This window comes from Mirounga angustirostris, unplaced genomic scaffold (assembly GCF_029215605.1).
Source record: "Mirounga angustirostris isolate CCGP_5_RB_7025 unplaced genomic scaffold, mMirAng1.0.hap1 SCAF_13, whole genome shotgun sequence".
Classification (NCBI taxonomy): Eukaryota; Metazoa; Chordata; class Mammalia; order Carnivora; family Phocidae; genus Mirounga; species Mirounga angustirostris.
The window spans coordinates 61,195,301-61,218,923 of record NW_026991721.1 but is presented as its reverse complement, the minus strand read 5'-3'; the positions used below and the strand labels follow the sequence as shown (position 1 = coordinate 61,218,923).

The 23,623-nt window shown below is 36.8% G+C and overlaps 2 protein-coding genes across 12 annotated transcripts in view; one reads left to right on the top strand and one right to left on the bottom strand.

Annotated features, from left to right (window-relative positions):
- Positions 1 to 23,623, top strand: part of STK33 (serine/threonine kinase 33) — a 160,283-nt gene that overhangs the window by 82,477 nt on the left and 54,183 nt on the right. For 10 of the 11 annotated variants that reach the window (XM_054512072.1, XM_054512073.2, XM_045894194.2 and 7 more), the window contains 6 exons: positions 7,672 to 8,058; positions 9,174 to 9,287; positions 13,077 to 13,190; positions 15,431 to 15,535; positions 19,846 to 19,984; positions 22,290 to 22,378. In XM_054512072.1, coding sequence (XP_054368047.1) covers positions 7,834 to 8,058; positions 9,174 to 9,287; positions 13,077 to 13,190; positions 15,431 to 15,535; positions 19,846 to 19,984; positions 22,290 to 22,378 — 786 coding nt within the window. In that variant the 5' untranslated portion in view covers positions 7,672 to 7,833. The remainder of the gene's footprint in view (positions 1 to 7,671; positions 8,059 to 9,173; positions 9,288 to 13,076; positions 13,191 to 15,430; positions 15,536 to 19,845; positions 19,985 to 22,289; positions 22,379 to 23,623) is intronic. The other variant, XM_054512074.2, reaches the window with a different exon arrangement.
- LOC123857397 (heterogeneous nuclear ribonucleoprotein A1-like) lies at positions 936 to 2,601 on the bottom strand. Its single transcript, XM_045894200.3, has one exon. The coding sequence runs from the start codon at positions 2,555 to 2,557 to the stop codon at positions 1,601 to 1,603; it is 957 nt and encodes a 318-aa protein (XP_045750156.1). The 5' UTR covers positions 2,558 to 2,601; the 3' UTR covers positions 936 to 1,600.

Here is a 23,623-nt window from a genome sequence, read left to right as displayed (position 1 = left end):
ACTTACTTTATTTGTTTACATTATTAGCCTAATACCCATGTTGTCCAGTCTTTGGAGACACAAAGAAACACTATTACGGCAGAAGCTTCTTTGGTTTTCTAATACATCTTTTTATACCTCAGGTCCTGTTTAAACATAAGTCCATGATTCCATAGAAAAAGAGTTATTCATCTTTGAGTTTACATAAAGATAGGTTTGCAGTGCTTGATTAATTTTATGCCTCTAAAATATGAATGACATCATTTGGCCTGCTAGATAGTAGATTTATTTTAGTAACTAATCTTTCAGATCAATTCATAAATGAGAAAGAAATAAATGTGAGTAAACATTTGTTCTATTTTGGTTTTTAGGCTAAAATGATTAGAATCCAGCCAGCCAAAAAGAAATTAAATTTGAAATCTAATTCTTGTCAAGAAATTTTGCATGCAGCTATTCAACCCATTGTTTTAGAATCGCTGTGGTGAGAAAGTAGAACATTACTTTGGCAGATGTGTGGTTGGTAGGTTGGAGAGTGGAAAAGAAACTCAGTGAGTAATAGGAACTCCTGTGCCTTCTGAGTATAGCTCCTAAATACATGTAGGGCAACGGATAAATCAGAAACTGGAGCAAGAAAATACTCGGAAGTCTACATCAGTGTCAGTGATATGATGAAAATATTATTTATTTTGAGAAAGTGAAGGAAAAATTTAAGGAAATGCTTTCTGAGCAGAGCTGAGAAAAAGACAGTTGTTTCTAGATCCACAAAAAAAGCCATCTTGAAAATGGGAAATTTAATATGTACCAAAATGTAGATAGATATATAGTAAAACTTGAAGGATATGGTAAGCATGCTTTTAGGAGTACTGTTTATAATGAAGGAAGTCAGATACACTTTATTTTTTTTTCAAGAGAATATTAAATTGTTTATTGATTACACATGATAATGGATACACAAGCTTTAATCCCATCTATAATCTTATCTGATACCATAATTCAATTTAGATATATTGCATAGGATGTGCCAACAATCATATTAATAACCAAATAAACTCCAGGACTTTGCTTGGGTGACCCTTTTAATGGTGAACTCTAGGTCACAACCCATTAACTGTCAGTTCAACTACACCAGGGTTTGTGGAGACAATGGCTTCTGTGCCCAAGCAGGTTGCAAATCAATTTCGAATGGAACCTGGCATCACCCTGAAGGAATTCTAACTTCACACTGTTGGGGTAGTATACCAAGATGGCTTCAGAGTAGACTAACTTTACACAGCACATTTAAAAAAAGACACATTTATTCAGCGTAATGATCAGACTATTACATTTAGCAATTAACAGCATGGGTGCAAAAAAAAAAAAAAAACTACATTAAAACCCTTTGTTGGAATGCTTTCCACTTTCCACGGAACAGAAACTAAAATAACCTGTTACACCATTAGTCACAAATACAGTCCTCGAGTTTTTTGCCCATACACATGAGTATTGTCTAAACGTCTTCTTTGTAGCAGCTAGGCCCTGCTACCACTGTGCTTGGCCGAGTTCACAAATCTGTTGTAACCTGTAGCTTCCCTGTCACTTCTCTGGCTCTCCTCTCCTGCTAAGCTTTGTTTCCTGGCAGTAATTAAAACCTTCTGCTGCTACCATAGCTACTGCTGCTGCTGGAACCACCACAGCCACCTTGGTTTCGTGGTTTGGCAAAGTATTGGCCTCCACCACCATAGGGACCAGAGCTTCTGCCTCCAAAATTTCCTCCTTTCATGGGTCCAGAATTTGAGGATTGATTGTTGTAATTGCCAAAATCATTATAGCTTCCGCCACCCCCAAAGTTGCTTCCATCATTACCAAATCTGTTATAGCCATCCCCACTGCCACCATATCCACCACCACCTCGACTGCCACCAAAGCCACCTTGACCACTGAAGTTCCATCCACGACCAAAGTTGTCATTCCCACCAAAACCACCTCCACGACCACCACCAAAGTTTCCAGAACCACTTCGACCTCTTTGGCTGGATGAAACACTAGCCATCTCTTGTTTAGATAGGGCTTTCCTTACTTCACAGTTGTGGCCATTCACAGTATGGTATTTTTGAATGACAATCTTGTCTACAGAGTCATCAAATGTTACAAAAGCAAAACCTCTCTTTTTGCCACTGCCTTGGTCAGTCATGATCTCAATCACTTCAATTTTCCCATACTGTTCAAAATAATCTCTTAGATGATGTTCTTCAGTGTCTTCTTTAATGCCACCAACAAAAATCTTTTTCACAGTTAAGTGGGCACGAGGTCTTTGAGAATCTTCTCTTGAGACAGCCCTCTTTGGTTCCACAACTCTTCCATCCACCTTGTGTGGCTTTGCATTCATGGCTGCATCCACCTCCTCCACAGTGGCATACGTGACAAACCCAAAGCCTCTGGAGCGCTTGGTGTTTGGATCTCTCATTACCACATGGTCCATAAGCATTCCCCATTGCTCAAAATGGCTCCTCAGACTCTCATCAGTTGTTTCAAAGCTCAAACCTCTGATGAAGAGCTTCCGCAGCTGTTCAAGCTCTTTGGGAGACTCTGATTTAGACATGACAGCAGTGGGAGGGGAGACTTTAACGATGCTTACTCGGCGGCGTCCACGGGCAGAAAGCTCAGATACACTTTAAATAAACCTTCACATTATGAACTCTTCTTTCAGTTTCTTATAAAAAGTACTATAAAGTCAGTATTCTTAATGCATGCATAAAACAATGCCTTACACATCTTACGTGGGACTTTTCTACACTTGCAGAGAGAAAGTACTATTTTTCCTATACAGAAAAGCTGTTATTTGCAGATCTACTCAACTGCTCTGAGTCATTGATGGTTACAGGCTTTATATTTAACTTGAAATGCAAAGCATTTTCTTCTAAGGCCTGAAGTTAAATCATTTTGCAAAGTGTATGTAGGTACATTCTGAGTTTTCTTTGTCTTGCTACCTATACTTGAAAAACAAGGCCTGACATTCGTAAGAGGGGTGTGTGTGTGCGTGTGTGTGTGTTTTAGTGGCCTCAGTTGCATTCTTTTTTCCCTCCACCTGTCGGGAGGGTACTTTTTATATATCTTTTCCAGTGTTTGCCGTTGTGAGTTTTGATCACAGCAGGAAAATTTTTTCACACAACTTTGATGAAAGGTCATACTTATTGGGATGACTTGTCCATTTTTTCTATCTAAAGTCTTAGAATATGCTGTACACATTACCTGGGGTAAATATATGTATAGCATTTAGGATTTTTGCATCTGTTCACAAGTAAAATTGGCTTGTAAGAATGCCTTTTGCTTTTTTGAGAACACTGCCCCAGTCAGGTTTTGGTTATTCTTGCTGAGTGAAATGAACTGGATGGCTTTTTATTACTCTGAAATAGTTTATGTAGGAAGCATCTGGTCCCTAAAAGTAGGAAAGAACTCTGGTAGAGAACTTCTTGAATGAAATGACAAGTGCTATGAATAAAAATGAAGTGAGATAAGAGGGCAGAGTGAATGGGCCTGCAGTTTCAGATGCGGTGGTTAGAAAAGTTCACTCAAAGAGGAGAAAGCACCATGAAGAGAGGGGGCAAGCCAGGCAGATGTCTGCAGGAAGAACATCTTGGGCAAAAGAAACAGAATGGCTAAAGCCATAGGAATGGAATAGGGTTGACATATTTGAGGAACAGCAAGAATGCTAGTGTATCTAGAGCAAGGGAGATGATGTAAGATATGAAATCTGAGTGGTAGTGAGGAGTCTGTGTATTTGGGGCCCTATAGGCAAAAGTCAATGAAAGTGAAGTTCTTTGTTCCGTTCATCTTAAATTTATTCTTTAATCATGTTTTTCTGTATTTGATTTGACTACTTATGTAAATTTTTATCCTTTTTCTGTTTTTTAATAAAGGTTTAAGAATATAAATTTCTTTTTAAGTACAGCTTTGCTTACATTCTCTAAGGTTCACGGTCATAAGTCATATGGCCATCTCTAAGCTACATAAGAGGCTGGGAAATGGAGGATTTTTAATGAGTACATCCTGGTCAAAATCAGGATTCTCTTAGTAAGGAATAATGGAAGAATAAATATTGGATAAACTACTAGCAATATTTTTCGTAAAATCCTATGTGCCTGGGAGATTTTCCTGTAGATTCTATGCTATGCAAATTGTTACCAAACATTGTGAGATGGAGGATACCCAACTTATTTTATGAAACCAGCCAGAAGCTTGTATCCAAACCTAACAAAGATGGCTGAAAGGAAAATTATAGACCAGTTTAACTTACGAATATAACTGAAAGCTCAAAATACAAATGTATCCGTTTTTCACCGTTAAAAGAATTGTCCATTGTGATTATGTAGGGTTCATCCTGTAAGTGCAAGAATGCCTTAATATTAGGAAACCTTTTTCTTTTTTTTTTTTTTAAAGATTTTATTTATCTATTAGAGAGAGAGAATGAGAGACAGAGAGCATGAGAGGGAGGAGGGTCAGAGGGAGAAGCAGACTCCCTGCCGAGCAGGGAGCCCGATGCGGGACTCGATCCTGGGACTCCAGGATCATGACCTGAGCTGAAGGCAGTCGCTTAACCAACTGAGCCACCCAGGCGCCCCAGGAAACCTTTTTCAACAATGCAACATATCAAAAGATCCAATAAGAAAAAATATGACAATCACAATAGATAAGAATTGACAAAAGGTAGCACTCATTTCTGATTAGAAAACTAGTCTTATATTAGACAACTAAAACTAGAAAGACATTTCTTGCAGTACATAAAGATATCTAACTTCCTCTTCTGGTCAAGTTTATTCCAGTTCAAAGGGCAAAGGTATATTCCATATATCTCTAGCCTTCTCAATTGGGGACTGCAAAATATATTTTTATGTATTATCTGAAATAGTATGGTAAAAAACCATCTTAATGTACTCCCAGTTACTTCTGGAAGTTTCTCAAGGTATTCTCTTATATGCACTGCAGAACACATTTCTCTCTCCTTCCTCAGCTCACATCTTTCCAACTTGCCACCAGATAGCTGCCAATAACTCTAATAGTTAGGCAGAATGTTGGGCAGACCTGTTTCTATGCTCAAGGAAAAATAGCACCCAAGGTTCCTTTTTTTGCTATTTGAATATAAAAATAAGGACAATTCTAATATTGCCTTTGAACTTTCAGAAATAAGTAGTTTTATAAAATAAAATTACTCCTTTGTGAAAGGCGTTAATATGAATTTACTCTAATAATAAGCTGAGAAAGGTTTAAAATTTGAAACCCCAGTAATAAATGTTTTATACCAGTATTTTTAAGCTTTTATTATTTATTTATTTTTTATTTTTTGCCGCAACCCACAACCCACATTAAGAAGGAGGGGGTAAAGGGGAACCCTCCTACACTGTTGGTGGGAATGCAAACTGATGCAGCCACTCTGGAAAACAGTATGGAGGTTCCTCAAAAAGTTGAAAATAGAGCTACCATATGATCCAGCAATTGCACTACTGGGTATTTACCCCAAAGATACAAATGTAGGGATCCGAAGGGGTACGTGCACCCTGATGTTTATAGCAGCAATGTCCACAATAGCCAAACTGGAAAGAGCCAAGATGTCCATTGACAGATGAATGGATAAAGAAGATGTGGTATATATATACAATGGAATATTATGCAGCCATCAAAAGGAATGAAATCTTGCCATTTGCAACAACGTGGATGGAACTGGAGGGTGTTATGCTGAGCGAAATAAGTCAATCAGAGAAAGACATGTATCATATGACCTCATTGATATGAGGAATTCTTAATCTCAGGAAACAAAATGAGGGTTGCTGGAGTGGTGGGGGGTGGGAGGGATGGGGTGGCTGGGTGATAGACATTGGGGAGGGTATGTGCTATGGTGAGCGCTATGAATTGTGCAAGACTGTTGAATCACAGATCTGTACCTCTGAAACAAATAATGCAATATATGTTAAGGAAAAAGAAAAAAGAAGAAGAAGATAGCAGGAGGGGAAGAATGAAGGGGGGAAATCGGAGGGGGAGATGAACCATGAGAGACGATGGACTCTGAAAAACAAACTGAGGGTTCTAGAGGGGAGGGGGGTGGGAGGATGGGTTAGCCTGGTGATGGGTATTAAAGAGGGCACGTTCTGCTAGGAGCACTGGGTGTTATACACAAACAATGAATCATGGAACACTACATCAAAAATTAATGATGTAATGTATGGTGATTAACATAACATAATAATTAAAAAAAACCCACCAAGAGTTCATAATGATAGCCCCAATTCTGGTCCAACATCACAGGATTGATTTCAGTCTTTGCCCTTCCCATATTTTAATTCACTTCTCTGGCAGTGAGAAACTTAGCTTTCATTATTCTCAATATATTTACTTATTTGTTCAACCCTAGAATATCCAGAAATTATTTTCAGAATGACTAACCTATATCATTTTGTAAAACAAACCAATTAACTACGGTTCAACATAGTCTTATAGATAGTTGGGCTGTACAGAATATTGTGTTCCAAGTTACTTGGTTCTTTTTCTTCCTCTAGGGTATGGTTATTTATTGGAAATATAGTTAGGTTTATTTGGTTATCTTTGTTACTAATTTTGGGTTCCCTTTACCCATTCTTACTGCTTTTTTTGGATATGTAAAATATTAGAACATGGTTCCAAAGGTGTAAGCTGTACAAAAGAAGTGTATGCAGAAAGGTACATACCATTTCTTTTTATCCCATTCCCACCATCCCTTGTGGGAAACCCACATCATTAGTTTCTTGTAAATTGTTGGAAACAATTAAGAAATTCATATGTATTTTATTACCCCTTCTTATAGAAAAGGTGACATGCCATGGATGTCTGGAAATCACTTTATATTAGTTCATAGAGGTCTTCCTCATTCTTTTTTAGAGTTGCATAGTATTTCATGATGTAGTTATATTAGTTTATTCAATTACTCTCATGTATGGACATATTGATTGTTCCCAGTATTTTTCAATTGCAAACATTGTTGTAATAAAGGAATATATGAATATAAAAAAAAAAGAAGGGGGGGTAGTGGATGGGTAAAACAGGTGAAGGGGGTTAAAACAAACTTCCAGTTACAAGTCACAGGGATGTAAAAAAATACAACACAGGAAATATAGTCAATAATATTGTAATAAATGGTGACAGATGAACTAGACTTATCATGGCGATAATTTTGTAATGTGTATAAATGTTGAATCATTATGTTGTGTATCTAAAGCTAATATGATGTTGTATGTCAATTATACTTCAATAAAAAATGCCTTATACTGTGACTGAGTACATACACATACACATTCTCCACCTATATAGCTTTATAATTAGAAGTTTCATAGAAGTTACCAAGGATCTATGCAAAATACTCATATTATCTTCTTAGAATTAAAAAAAATTGATGTCAGCCCACCAAATTGATTTCCTTAGACCATGCTTTTCAGCAATTTTATGGTTCTGAACAGAAATTATTCTTTCAATTGTTAAGTAAATAAAGTGTCTGGAGTTCAAGAATTAAATTTTGAAAGATTACAATCCATTGGTTTTTAGAAATATGTCCTAATTTTGCTGTAAATATTAACTTTTCATGCATAGGCAAGATGCCTTTGGTGCTAGTTGCTAGTTTTTCTCTGATTTATAGGAGTGTGATAGAATAAGAAAGAACTTTCTAAATTATGATTTCTTTTCTTTCTACAGCTCTCATGTGTGAATGTAAGTGTAGTGCATCATTCCTCTAAGGACCTCGCCAACTGGAAGTTACACTTTTCACCATCAGCATACCTTATCCCCTTTGGTCTGGTTCTTTTCCTCAAAGAGTAGAAACTTCTTTCAAGTTGCTTTTGTTGCAGAGTTAAGCAAATGGCCAATAGTGGCTTTGATAAAAAATCCACAAAATGTTCCAACTGTTCATCTACTTCTAAGAAAGGTGCATTTATTGTATGTGCCTGTAAAACAAGGCTTTCTCCAATTTCTGTGGTGGAAATGTCCCAAGCATCAAGCATTGGCAGCTCAGAATTTATGGTTTCACCAGAGAGGAAAAAAGAAAACCAAACCAGCATGGATAGTTCCTCTGGGAAAGATATGGTAAATATTGAAGATTCTCTATCCCAACATAAGTTGGAATCCCATTTCCTAATCCTATCCTCAGATTCATCGGTATCCCTTGGGCCCTTGTCAGCTAATTCACTGCCTTCTTAACTATTAAAAGAACATTCTATCTTATGTAAGAAGTGAACAAAATTGGTTAATAATTTCTTTTATGATATTTCCATCCACTGCCAAATTAGCTATTTGCCAGGATCATGAATAATTTGGAATGTTATTCCAGCTTCTTTATTTTTTAATGGCATATACAGAAATGAATTGGTTTTCAAGTTGGATTAAATCTGAATTTTGGGGCATTTTCTTCAACTGGTGCAGAATGGGATTTATGGTTGTAGTTAAATATAGGGTGATTATTATTTAAGACAATTCCTGGTTTTTGGATGGGATAGCCAATATACTTTGCAAAACCAGTTTACCTTAATTACAACCTATGACTACCTGGTCGGACTGGTTTGGGTGTATTCTACCTTTATAGAGAAGAGGCAAATGTGGAAGATTGTAGTTGATACAGCACAACTTTGGAGACAGAGAGCAGTAAGTTTAAGAAAAGTTGGGTTCCCAGTCCTCTGAGTTGCACCTTTTTCAAATTTTCACCTTAAACTGTTATTTTTTATTTGTATTATGGTATAGTTATTGCCATATAGACATCTCTGAGTGTCTTGTTACTATATTGTTTTCATTCAAAGGATATTTTGTGAATGTTTGGTCAATAATTTTTTATATATAACCTACTAGGGATGACTGTTATGTTTTGAAACAAGGGTGATTGAGAAAGCTCTGAAGTTGCCTTCTCTTGTGATTTTAAAGAATCAATAGGTAAGTTCTATTAGATTTGTGATGCAGGTTATCATGCGAACTTGCCTGGATTCAGGGGATTAGATTGAATGGCTGGTTTCTTGTGGTCCCTTTTAGTATAATGAGCCAATGAATCATATAGGGCTTAGAATTTGGAAAAGACAGTAAATATCATGGCACACATTAAAGATTTGTCAGATTATTGAAATTAGAGTTCTTATTTTGTCAAGATACAAGCACATTATATTTGTACTACAAGTATATTACATCTTAATTTTTTTTATTCCTTTTGGTGTAAGCCCTCAAAAACCTCAAACGTGGAGAGAAAAACATCTCAGCAACAGTGGAGTCGGGGCAACATTACAGAAGGAAAGGTTCCTCACATAAGGATGGACAATGGAGCTGCTATTCAGGTAATAGAAAGCAAAGTGAAACTGCTAGGAACATCTAAGTCAATGGTTAATGGCAAAAATGATTTAAAAATTAGTCTCTAAGGAAGGGAAGAAAAGAAGAAATTTATGGGTTTCAAGTATGTCAAAGTCTTTACAAAAGAAAATGCAGACTAATTATTTTTTCTGTTTATAGAGGACCAAATAGACTTTAATTAAAGCAGAGGGCATTTTTATTAGCAAAATGAGAACATTTTGGTCTTTAGGTCTTGCCCATTGCTGAGAGCAATCTTGGAGTCTTTGTGTAGACTTCTTCAAGACAGATGACTTGAGATGGTTTGGCTTTTCATTTCTTTGATGACTGGTAGTGAGGCCAGAATTTCCCTCATGGACCCCTCCATTTTTGATTGGATGGATACCAATATGGTACCAATTGACTCTTCCAAGGACTCTAATTATTATGGATTGAGTGTTATTACCCTTTTAGAAATTAAAATGTGTTCCTTTAACATCAGATTAAAAGAGCCACAACAAGAACAACTACAAGAAGAAAATTGCATTCATGTTAAATAACTTTAAAAAGTTGCTTCAAGAGATATTTGACAATTTACTTGAAGGGATCAGAAAAACTTCCTGAGTAATTCTAACTTTTTATAACTTTAAATAAAAGGCTGGATTTTTTTTTAATCCACAAATTTACTGAGTTTTAAATTTAGCAATAGAGCTTTTATAAAAATAAAATGTACTCAGCGTAAGATAGTAGGAAAATATAGATAGAAAAGTGAAAAAAAAAATCATGAGCCAGATAGAACCAGTTTTAACATTTATTACTTTTATTTTTTCTGTGCATGTATGTTATTTTATTTTTTCTTTTCAGTTTTTTTCTGTTTTAAATTATGAAATATTTCCAATATATACAGATTTTTAAGAAATAACCTTAACTAGCATAACTGAAGTTTTTTCCTCCCATTAAATGGACAGGCTCATTGTAAAGTTTTTAAACATTTCAGAAGAGTATAAAAAAGGAAGTTATAGTCATCCAAAATTCTACTATCCAGAGATAACTACTCTTAATATTTAGATGAGCATCTTTCCACATACCAGTGTCAGCACCCTCACATGCACACATTTTCATAATGGGATCATATCATATGTGCTTTCACACTCTACACTATATCATGGACTTCTATATCAATAAAAATAGATCTGCATTACCATTTTTATAGCATCCTCTTAAAATTATTACAAATAAGAAGTTATTTCCTCCTTATTTTCACCACGATGTAATGATGTCAAAGCAGTTAGTTGAAGAAAAAGATTAGTTTATAAAACTAGTTGGGCAGTTGGGCTATTTCTATATCCATTCCTCATTTAAAAAATCCTATATAAATGGTATTAAAATACTGTGTCCAAGTTGTGGTTCTGTATGTTTAAAGAGCAAATGGGAGTTTAGTTTTTAAAGGTCAAGGAAAATTGGGGAGATGGTTATAAAGTTTAGATCATTTTGTTCTGTGGAAAACAAAATGGATAAATGATCATTAAAATTAGGATTTTACTCATTTTTCATAATATGTTGTTGGGAGTTGGATATAAATATGATAAAAAATAAAGTGTTTTGTCTTCTTTTAGTCATCTTAGTTTTCTGACTTTGATTCTCACTATTAAGTGGCAATAGGAAGAAGGAGGAACCAAAGTAATTATAAATCATTGAAAGTAGTGCTTTGGGGACCATCCCTTGGGCAGGATGTACCCTGTGTGAGTCTAGGAGTTGCCATTCACAACACTCAAGACCATTAATCTAAAGCTCTTCCTCCAGGATTCAACTCCACGTAGCCAGTCTGTCACTTCTCTTGCAGGTGTATATATGTAGAGGGTTCCTGATTGGCTGGCTTGCTGACTGGATTTATTGATTGATTCATTCATTTACCAATTCACTCATTCATTCCATATTTGCACTGTTCCTTTGGAATGCCTTTCTTGCTTTGCTTGGATTATAGAAAAAAAGTTCTCAATTATTTGCCTTTGTTCCCTCACATGCCGATCTCAGAAGCTACTTCTTTGGTGATGTTTTCACCTATTTTCCCAGCATTTTAGCTGTGGTCTCTGGCCCCAATGTTGTTTTGTATTTTTTTTTAACTTAAGACTTTATGACTTAAGTGATAATCTTGTCTCTTGAGCAGATTACAAATTCTGAGAAAATAGGAGTTGTGTTTTATCCATTTTTGTACAAAATATATATCACAAGGAACTATCTAAGGAAATTCTAAGATGTTGAAGCTGAACATTTCTTCCTTCCTTCCTTCCTTCCTTCCTTCCTTCCTTCCTTCCTTCCTTCCTTCCACTTTCCCCTCTATGTGCCAAGCATGAATATTTTACCTACAAAGTTTCAGGGTAAGCTTTTTAAAGGAATCAAAAGGAAAAGCTTCTTAAGAAGTTTCCAGACCATCTTGGGAGAAAAACATGAACCAAAGTGTTTGTAAGAAGGAAAGTAATAATAGTGTTTGAGGACCAATGCATACGTGCTGAGGGAAGTCAAGATAATGGAACAATCACCATGGTGCAGAGTCAGTCAGGGAATCCCTCATGAAGCCGGTGAGTAATTAGTTGGGCATTGAATCTTTCCTTATGAAAGTAAGACAAGAATGTAAGCAGCAGCAAAAGATATGAAGACTAGCAGCTAATTTATCTGTTGTGTGGTAAAGGTGAAAGTGCTTGCTGAGAGAGAGTTGCATCTCCCGGAAAGGCTTTGGCTGCTAACCCAGCAGAGGCTTCACCTAGTGGCATTCCTTCAGCTCTTCTGTCCTGTTCTAATCCCCAGGCATGATGTGTCCAGAAACCCTGCTCTTATTAATGCTCTGATATTGATTTGGATAAAGGAGACTAACTCCCCCCAGCCCAACCAAATTCACAAGAAATCGAAGTATAAATGTGTTACTTGTTTGTTATTTTACAGTGTGAACCAGGGTGCTGGTGTTGGAAAAAACAGTGCGTTCTTTTTTTTTTTTTTTAAATAATATTAACTTTTATTGAGTGCTTATTATGTCAGGCACTATGCTTTTTTTTAAAAGTTGAAATGTAGTTGACATACAATGTTATATTAGTTCCAGTTGTACAACTTAGTGATTTGACAATTCTGCTCATTTCACTATGCTCATCATGATAAGTATAATTACCATCAGAAGTTAAATAATAAGTGGAAGGATTCTTGGTCTGGATAGTGTTACTAAGGATGGTTTTTATTTTCTTCCCAGTGCTGACTTATATTAAAATTTCTGTCAGATACTGCTTTTTCTAAAACAAAAGGAATAAAACAATAGAAGCAATTTTTGATAGAAAAAATGAAGATTAAGTGTTACTTGGTAAACAGAAAAGCAGGAAGTATTCAATGGTTAATATGTGTTGATTTTACAGTATAGCTCTCAGAATTTGGGGATAATTTCTTTGGTGAATGTATTTTATACACATAAACACACAGATATGTATGCATTAATATTTCATTCCTCCTTTTTCTTATGAAGACATTTCCTTAATATTGTAGGTTGTTTTTGTACTTTTGAGGTTTTCCATATTTCTCCATTAGGATTTTTATGGTTTTCCTCCAGAGGACATTTAATGAAATTTGTCAAAACTTATTTTTGGTTAATTAAGATGTTTTTATTAATATTGAAGCAAAGATGTGGTATCTTCTACTTGATTTTACCCTGGAGCAGAAACCCCCTTCCCTTGGGTGGATATCTGTCAGTATTATGTGTTCATTTTTAATACCTGATGAGTGGCAGAGAGAGACAAAGGAGCTCTTATTTTTCTATCCAGGAATTCTATACCTTTGGAAAAATACTGGGACAAGGGAGTTTTGGAATGGTCATTGAAGCCACAGACAAGGAAACAGAAACTAAGTGGGCGATTAAAAAAGTGAACAAAGACAAGGTAAGACTTCTCAGCAGCACCACACTGAGGACACAGGGCCAGGGCTGGGCGTGGGGGGTGGGGGGTGGGGGGTGGGGGGGGTGGGGGGATGGGCAGTATGGTGTCCACGCTGATAACGCAGCTGGCCCTGAGGGCAGGGCCGGGGCTGTTGCCCTGGGCAAGTGTGGTCCTTGCCCAGGCCTTCTGGGAAGGGACCAGTTCTTGAAGTCAAGTAGACAAGCGCTATCTGGGAAAAGCAAATGAAGCATCAACTAACATAACCAATATAACCAAGTGAGGGTAAAGTTTTCCAGAGTGAGTTGAAAGTTAGGGCTGATTCTCAGTCTGTAGTTGTAGGGCCGGGGGCTAGAGATTGCGTAGCCAGATTAAGTCTTGGCACTATCTCCGGATGTATGTGGTTCTGAACGACTTTTCTCCTATCCTTTCTTCTCCTTTGATTCCGTTTCCTCCTGTGATTATTTATCCCACCGGCTCTGATTTCTCCCGGAGTGGACAATGACTGGGCTTCTCTTTAAGGGAGATTCTCGTTTACATCTTGATCATTTCATTAACTTTAAAAAAAAAAACTTCTGTGCCTGGAAAAAACAAAAGACAAAATACAGTGTCTTTTTCTTGGGCTTTTGATGATAAATATTACATTTACAAAATGAAATAGTAAGTTTTATGTATTCTTTAAAACAAACTATAGTAAATTACATACCATTTCTTCCTAAAGTTTAATAAGGTAACATATACGTCTTAATAAAGGGAGATCTAGAGCCTTACTAGAAATCTTTAGAATTCTAGAATCATGGTGCTACATGGGATGTTATTTCCTTTGCCCCTTTGGTGTCAGGTAGGGTTAGGGGCTAGGTTTTAGGTTTACACAGCCAGGTACCTGCTTGCAACTTTAGGAATTCATCATCTTGCACACACGTATTGATGATAAGCATTTACAAACACCAGTGAAGTCAAATAAATTTATATAGTCAATATATGAATTGGATAATATATTACTTCATTATATGCAGGTCAAGCCATTTGGGAAGGGAGGTAGGAACAGAATTGAGACTGATATTAGGAGAAATTGTGGTAACTTTCCACATCTAGTCTAGATAAGAATTCACACCTCACAGTTACTTTTTCCCTTGACCTTCTAGGATAACCTTAAAATGTGACTTTCATCCTCCTTGGGCAGGGTATAGTGGGCAGGTGGTTTCCTACTCATTCCTGAGATAGTAACGTAGAAGGATAGAGGTCATTGGAAGCAGGGATGGCCCTAGGTAAAATGTTAACTAGGTAAAGTTTGCCCTGTGATCCATCCCTTTCCAGTCCTTTAGGAACTATTATGTATTCTCCAAACTTGCTGGGGGCATGGGGAGGGGAGAGGAGGGATAAGACCTCTATAATCCCTTTCTCCGATATTTTTATGTGGATGAGGGCAATGCTTTTCTTCAGATAAGGATGTTAATTTAGATATCAATGGGGTGACGATTGGGGTGGTGGTAGTGGTGCTGAGGGTAGAAAAAACCCTTCCAGAATTTCTTAGATGACTTTGTAGAAAATTAGTTGCACCCTGATTTGTGCTCCCTGGGGTGTGCCTGCCTTTACCTTTTGCCATCAGGTATGGTTAAGGGGTACATGTAAGGAGATAAAGCAGGAGTTAGATTGATCTGAAGGCAAGATCTTTCTCTCTCTCTCTCTCAGGTAATTTTGAAGCTAAGGGTATCAGGAAGTGATAATTGCAGGGCTAGGTGTAGAATCTCACTGCCTATTATTTCTTTTATACATAAATATACTTTATATGTAACTATATATAAATACAATCAAAACAAAACAATAACAAAGCAGAAGAAAAACATTTTGTTTTTATCTTCTCCAAATGATGTCCCTGGAAAGTAGATTTTGGTTTTATTATGCTAACATCAAAGGATGAACATGATTTTGAAGGAAATACTGAAAGGCATATTCAAAATTGGAATAATCTGTCAGGGGGACAGAGCCCATGTTGTAGTTAATTTATAGAAACAGTCCAAGAAACAGATGTGGCTTGAGGCCAAATTATATATAACTTAAAATTGGACAAAGGAAAGAAGGACCATAATTTAATCTTATCATGGAAATAAATTGCATGTTATCTTTTGAAAAAGGAACTTCTCCAAAAAATGTAGGGAAAAAATGTAAAAATAACAGGAACTTTTATATTGAGGTATGTAGGAGTGACATTCATATGTGAAATCTATGCGTCCTCATTATGAAAGGCTGGAAGCTCTGCTGTGAAGTTACTCGAACGGGAGGTGAACATCCTAAAAAGTGTGAAACATGAACACATCATACATCTGGAACAAGTGTTTGAGACGCCTAAGGTAAGGCTTGATCAGGTGATGCATTTCAAAGTGGTTATTATCACAAACGAACATCGTTGCCTTCTGAAGTCACCCCTGTAGGGCACGGTTGTTCAAGTCCTTGGCATGTGTCTGTCACTGGAGATTGATGAGGGCATTCTGGAGGGCTTTTATTATTGATTATATAATTAGGTGTCTGATGATTAGATTGATGTCTTTGGTGATATTTCTGGGTGGCTTGTTGCAAATAAATGCTTAGAATTGAAACAACTTCATGCACAACCAGATAGTGATTAGAGCTTCCTTAGAGATGGCTTTCCTTTTGCTTTGGTCTTTGGTTTCTCCATTAGGGTCTTTTGGAATATCGTCATCATTTTGCAAGGTTAGCTTTCCAATAAAGTTGGCATGGTTATATTTGGCACTGTGCAGAAGGTATTTTATCATCTGTGTTTTACCAATGCGTTTAATTGTCCTTCTTCCCTAGAAGTTATCATTCTTTTTAAATGCCTGTAATTTTCATTTTCAGTTGTTGTGAAGCCTGGGTTATTTGCCATTCTGCCTCCGGATTGTTTGGTGTCGGTGGGTTTGGGTGTTTCTCTGCTTGGAGGCAGTATAATATGTGGTTAGGCATGTGGACTCTGGCGTCAGATTGCCTGTGCATTTGAATCCTGGCTCTACCACTTATTAGCCATGAGATTATGATGTTGCTCAACCTCTCTATACTTCAGTTTCGTCATCTAAAAAATGGGTTTAATATTAGTATCAACCTCATTTGGTTGTTGAAGGATTAAATGGAAAAATGGATATAAAGATCTGTCTCTTTAATTGTTAGCTATTCTTCTTTGTTTCCTTTGTCAGTCTCTAAGGTAGAAATAATCAGTTTGATTCATTAGGAGTGCTTAATAACTATGAAAGACCAGTTAACCTTCATGGGAGCAGTGTATGGCAATGGTGCCGAAGTCTACTCAGTTCAGTCTTAGAGTTATTATTTTTTTAATTCCCAAATCTTCTTAGAATAGTGTTGCTCTTTATCCTCAGTTTTAAGCAACTTGATTTCATATACCTTGCTATAGTTTTCCTCATGTTTCTTATGCTTGGGGTTCATGGAGCCTCTTGGATCTGTGAGTTTATGGCTTTTCTCAAATTTAGAAAATCTTTGGCCATTATTTGTTCAAATACTTTCTCTGCCTTCTCCCACTGTGGGGACTCCCAAGTACCTGTGTTAGACTGCTTGGTATTGTCCACAGCTTGCTGATGCTCTATTCATTTTTATCAATATTTTTTCTCTCTTTGTTTCATTTAACAGAGTTTTCATCGCAATGTCTTCAGATTCAGTCATCTTTTTTCCTGTAACATCATGTGTGCTGTTTCTCTTTTCCAACAGAAATTTGATTTGATTCTTTTGTGTATCTTCCACCTTTTTATTCAACATGCTCAGTATTTACTCCTCCTTATTACATATAGTTATAATAGCTTTTAATGTTCTTTTCTACTAATTTATCATGTGTGTCATTTCTAGGTCAAGTTCGATTGATTTTTTTGTCCATTATGGGTTATATTTTCCTTCTTTTTTATATGCTTGTTAGGTTTTGATTGGACACTAGATATTTTTATATTCTTATAACTACTCTTAAGCTTTATTGTAGGACATAGTTATTTGGAAACAGTCTGATACTTCTGAAGCTTGCTTTAAGCCAGAGCAACCTTTGATCTAGGGCTATTTTTTTCTTACTAAAGAAGTAGGACCCTTTGAGAGTACTCTACTGATGTTCTGTGAATTATGAGATTTTCCACTCTGGCTAATGGGAATACAAGCTCTTTCTGGCCATGTGTATGCTCCAGTGATTATTCTCTCTGTTCCTCTTGCATGGTTCCTTATCCAGCTTCGGGTAGTTCCCTCATACACATGAACTGAGCAGTACTCTGCTGAAGACTTGAAGGGCAGCCTCTGCAAATCTCTGGAGCTTTCTCTACATACAGCTTTCTCCTTTTTGATACTCTGTCCTGTGAACTTAAGTTGTCTTGGCCTTTCTGGACTCCCAGCTCCCTTTCCTCAATTCATGGAGACTGAGGGGCTCTCTTTGTATTCCTTCTCACTGCCCCATGGCCTGGAAACTCTCTCTGGACAGTAAGCTGGAATGATCATGGGGCTTGCTCTGTGTTTGTCCTGTCTTTCAGGAATCATCGCCCTTTGTTGCCTGATGTCTAATGTCTGAAAATTGTTGTTTTATAGGTTTTGTCCATTTCTTAAGTTGTTTCAGGAGGGAGGGTCAGTCTGTTACTCCATCTTGGCACAAGTGGGAGTCCAAATCTAGAATAGTTTGAAGGCAAAGGAAATCATCATCTGCGACTGGTTTGCTGGTTTATTTATTTTAATGCACTGCTGGCCCTTGATTCACCAGATCAGATCTGCCTCCTCCCAACGCTAACTCACACAAATGCCTAGAACTTCTACTGAAGCTATCTTAAAGATGAATGGAAATTGTTACTTGATTAGGTAGGCCGTGGTATTAGTCAGAGTTTGTTATGGTTTCTTGTGAGTCTAACTGTTCTGATCTATGCAATTATTTCTAATAATTATAAAAAGACTTCTAAAAATGTTATTGATATAACTTTTATCAACTTACATATTTAAAATTAACATCAATTTATATTGTAAGCACTGCTAAAGTCACTTTTCTTTCCAAATAGTTCACTTACCATTTTATGTACCCATGATCCCTACAGTGCTACCAGTGGAAAAAATATGGCACAGTTCAAAAGCTTATTTATGTGTTAGACTTTGCACAATTCTTTAGTGACTTTTGAAATTCCAAAGCATCCTGAGGCTTAGTGAACCAGAATTTTGACTGTTAGAAGAAGGGGTGTTAATCTTCTGTTCCTGTTTTCATGCTTGCTGATTGAACACAGAAGTTGCATTAATAGTGGCAATAGAATAGAATCAGACCCCAAAATCTTAAAAAACATTTACAAAAATTTAGCAGCAGAGGATGGAATGGAGACATGGAGGGTAGTCTATGAAAGGTATGAAATAGGTATGAAAAAGGCTTGTATTTTAGTTGACTGTGAATCTTTTTGACTCAAGAAATGGCTTGACTTTGGGAAGACCTAAAGTGATCTTAATTTACATCAACAGAAACAGCAGATATGGAAGAGACATTTCATCCGTGGCTTTTTCCCATATATACCTAATTAGTTACTAAGTCCCACTGTTTCTTCCTCTTAGGCATTTTTCACGTATTTTTTTTCTTCCCCTTCTTGTGTACATCCTGTACCTCATATCTACCCTCCATAAATAGAGGTCAGCGTACTGTAGCGTGCGAGCCGAATCTGGCATGCTGCCTGTGTTTTTATGGCCCACAAGCTAAGTTTTTTAGATTTTTAAATGACTGAAAAAAATTTTTAAAGTAGTATTTGATGACACGTGAAATGTATATGGAACTAAAATTTCAGAGTACATATATAAAGTTTTGTTGTATTGTTTATAGGTGCTGTTACGCTGTAACAGCAGAGCTGAGTAGTTGCGAAAGAGATTGTATAACCTGCAAAGGCACAAATATTTACCATCTGTATCTGGTCTTTGGAGAAAAAGTTCACCAAGCCCTGCTGCCCATTACTGTTGGAGTGTTCATTTAGAAATGCAAAACTGATCATAGCACACGCCTTTCTCCCTGCTCCAGACACCAGCTTAAAAAACTTCACTGGCTCCTTACTGCATATGGGGAAAAAATCCAAACTCCTCTGCATGACATCCAAGAGTCTTTACAACCTGGCACCAACCTGTTTTTTTCCGGCCTCACCCCTCACCGCTCCACTCTTCTCTGCCCCACCAAACTCCTAATGCTGTTAACACGGAGATATTCGTTATTCTTTCAACAGCCAGTGCTGTGTCAGTCTTTGGAATCTTTGCGAATACTATGCGTTAAGCCCGTTCTTACCCACATCCTCTCCCCATAAATCCCGATTCAGTTTATCCAGACCCGCCTTTAATATCACCTCCTCAGGGAGCAGACTTTAAGCAGAGGCTTCTTTCCTTGGTAACCTCATGCCGTTTTGGCTATACCCCTTCTGTTGGCACTCACCACACGATATTGTATTTATAACTCTACTGTGAGCTCCTTGAGGGTAAGAACGATGCCTTATACCTCCTTGTTCCTCTAGTATCCTGCACAGTGTCTTGTACATGATAGGAAATAAATAATTTTGAATAAGTACGTTGATGATTTAGGTTGGGATCATATTTCTATGATACATGTGCAATATATAATATTTTTAAAATCCTCAACTATATAATTTTCTCTCTCTCTCTCTTTATAAATCTATAATGTCAGAAAATGTACCTGGTGATGGAGCTTTGTGAGGATGGAGAACTCAAAGAAATTCTGGATAGGAAAGGGCATTTCTCTGAGAATGAGACAAGGTGGATTATTCAAAGTCTCGCATCTGCTATAGCCTATCTTCACAATAAGGGTAAGAAGAGAGTCATCCAGCTCATTGACTCCATGAATGCAGATGGTGCTTTTGTTTAAGGGTGATTGCATTCAGGGTTCAGAGTCACAGAAGTGATCCCTACTAAAATAGAAGATTTCATCTGAAAATTTTTCTGAATTTTTTCTTTTTAAGACTTTAATTAAATATAATAAGTATATTTTAATTAGAAACAAGGCAGGTATACAATTGCATTGTACACAGACAAGGATGAATATTTCTATTCAACAGTTTGAAAAGCAGCTAATCTTGTCAAATCAAAAGTAGGCTAAGTCAATAATAAAAGTGAAATTTCAAAACACTTATATTGTATGGAAGTGTTGAATCACTAGATTGTACGCCTGAGACTAATATTATACTGTACATTAACTGATTGGAATTTAAATAAAACTAAAAAAAATCTGTATATTCTAGGCATTTTTTTTTAGAGTTAATTTTTAGAGCAGTTTTAGATTTGCAGCAAAATTGAGCAGCCATTACAGAGATATCCCATATACCCTTATATACCCATATACCCATATACCCTGTACACGCACAGCCTCGGCCTGTTATCAACATCCCCACCAGAAGGTACATGTGTTACAAGCCATGAGCCTACACTGACACATTGTTATCACCCAAAGTCCATAGTTCACATTAGGGTTTACTCTTGGTGGTGTATATTCTATGGGTTTTGACAAATGGATAGTGACTTGTATCTACCATTATGGTATCATACAGAATAGTTTCACTACCTTAAAAGCCACATTTAGAAATTATTCTAATTTCTTTACTGTTTTTGGTTGTTATTGCTGCTGCTTTTCCTCAGGCTCCTTTTTTTCCTTCAAGTTTAGTTTATCTTACATGTGACTTTAGCACCTTCTCATTTTACACGTGAGGAAAAGTTGGTTCCAGAGAGGTGAAATGACAAGGTGAGGTGTGGCAGAGCTGGACTAGAACCCAGCGGCCATCCCACAGACATTTCCCAAGCCCCGCCTGCATGTGGTCTGTGCTAGAATTAGAAAGATACAAAGACAAGGCCCCCACACCTCAAGGAATTCAGGATGGTGGGATATGGAGGATAGAAAGCAAACTAATTCAGTGTGATAATTTCTCTAATGGAGAGTCATAGAAAGCACAAGGAACATTAGGAGCATCAGTGCCTTGTTTGATTTGGAAAGTCAGGGAGGGATTCACAGAGGAAAACAGAATTGGGGCTGAGGAATACAGTCTCAGACAAAAAGAAGGGAGGGCCTTCCAGGCAGGGGCAGCAATTTTTGCAAAGACAGGAAACCCAGGGCCTCCTATGATGCTAATGTCAATTCTCCCACATTAAGCTATAAATTCAGTATAATGCCAACCAAAATTTCAGCAGGATTTTTTCATGGAACTTGTTAGAAATATTCTGAAGTGGGCGAGAATAGCAAAGAAAACAATGAAAAAGAAGAACAATGGAGGCAGAAGGGAGACTTGCTGTGCTGTACTTACGTAAGAAGAGGTCAGCAGCACACATTCCACAAACACATTCTGGGAGCTGTGTTAGGGAACTGTAAATGGTTGGCTAGGGTCGCCAGTCCAGGGCTCCTCAGCTGCATTTTTCCAGCAGCGATACATGTAACTTTTTATGTGGAGGGAAATGATTGCTATGGATATGAGCTGAGTTAGTTATTTGCAACAGAAGTGCTTGGTGCATGATTATTTGCAAGCGCATAAAAATCCTACCTGATGTCTGTCATGTTCAACTGGAGATTTTGTGTCCCAGGGTTTCCATTTGTTTGTTTTCATTTTAACATATAAAGACTAGGAAAGTATGTGCTCATGTTATAGAAAAATACATTGAAATAAGTATAATGTGTATACACATAGTCAAGTTGCAGTATGTTAAATGTGTAGATTGACAACATACGCATGGAAATAAGTAAGTAATTCTCTATTTGAAGACCTAAGGATATAGGAAACCTTACTGGGTTTGTAACTACTTTTGTCTCCCTCTGCCTGGAATGCTTGACCTTGGGCAGGATCCACCTCCCCGCTCACCAGGCCACTGGTCACAAAGAGAAGCCTCCAGGGCAGCAGGGGGATGGGGAAAGAGGAGGGAGTCAAAGAAAATGCCTCCTTAAGGATAAACCTGTGAAGAAAAGGGATTGGAATATAAGGGAAGGAACAGGGCAGAATTAAGCTTGACCCTCCTTGAAGTTTTTAACAGTGGGACATTAATTTGTCAAATATATTTATTTGTTCTATTTGTGTCCCCTCTATTTTTCCATTATGCACTATTCATTTGATTTGTTGTTTATTTTCTTGGTAGATATAGTACATAGAGATCTAAAACTGGAAAACATAATGGTTAAAAGCAGCTTTATTGATGATAACAATGAAATGAACTTAAACATAAAGGTAAGGTATTAGAAATCATGGTAAATATTTGCCTATAAACAATTTGATAGCAAAGTAGCAAAGTACGTCCTCTTTTTAGATACATTTTGGAAGTTTTTGAGCAGCAAAATAAGTGGCTTGTGCTAGAAAAAAAATAAAATTTTACATAAGAGGTTGTAACTGACAAGAATAATTTTACAAGTTAAATGGTGCTACTGAATCTTTTTTAAAGTACATATTCATTTGGATAGTTCTAAATCATTAGTTAATAGCAAGCAAACAGATGCTCTGAATTCTAATTAATTTCAAAATTATGCCTGGTAATTTGATGTAAATGTGTTACAGATTTAGAAAAAAAACACACCTTGGCTGTGCCTTTGATATTAAATTAATGCTAAAGTCTGTATTTCTCATTGAAAATTTTCCTGGGTATTAATATTTATGTCCTAAACACAGTTAATGTGCCAAGTGTTTATTCTTCAAGACTTTACTCAAGTTAAGTGTTCCTTAATGTCAAATAAATGATAGGATACATTATTTATTACTTAGCACTTTAATAGCGGCTGCTTTCAAAATATATGAATGTGTTAATTTAGGAATAAAATGTTGTCTGTGAATAACTCACTCTGTTGTAGAAGCTAAATCCCTATGTAATATAAGCGGGTTTAACAGCATTGTTGTTTTACCAAAGTAAATAAATATTCTTGAATATTTTCATTTTAAACTCTATGAGGGCAGGAATTATGTATGTTTTATTCACTGTTGGTACCTGGAGTAATGCCTGAAAACATAGTATGTGCTCACTTAATATTTGGTAAATGAAGGAATAATTGCTCTCTAAAGAACTGAATTGATCATGAAACCTTTTATATATTTGATATCTGTGTAGATTTTCTGTGGAGAAGGATACGTATTATAATGCTCAAAGTGGGGTAATTGTGAAAACTCCTGGAGAAATTGACTTTTCTATTTAGAAAAATAGTGGTATCACATATTGATAGGAACATTTTCTTATTCCAGAAGGCCCTGGAAACTTTTCATTCAGTGTCTGTGGACCAAGAGCCTATCTTTGGTTGTATGATCAATAAATGTGCCTGTTTTTCTGCTTTCAGCCCAAGGCTGTTCCAACTTGGGAGACAAGACCAAGGGCACATACTGAATATTTAATAACCGAATGTGTACTGGCCCCGATTTGGAACTGAGCAGAAAGAGTGCAGTTGCAGCAGCAGGCCTCCAGTGGATTTGTAGCTCTACGGTTACTTTTTG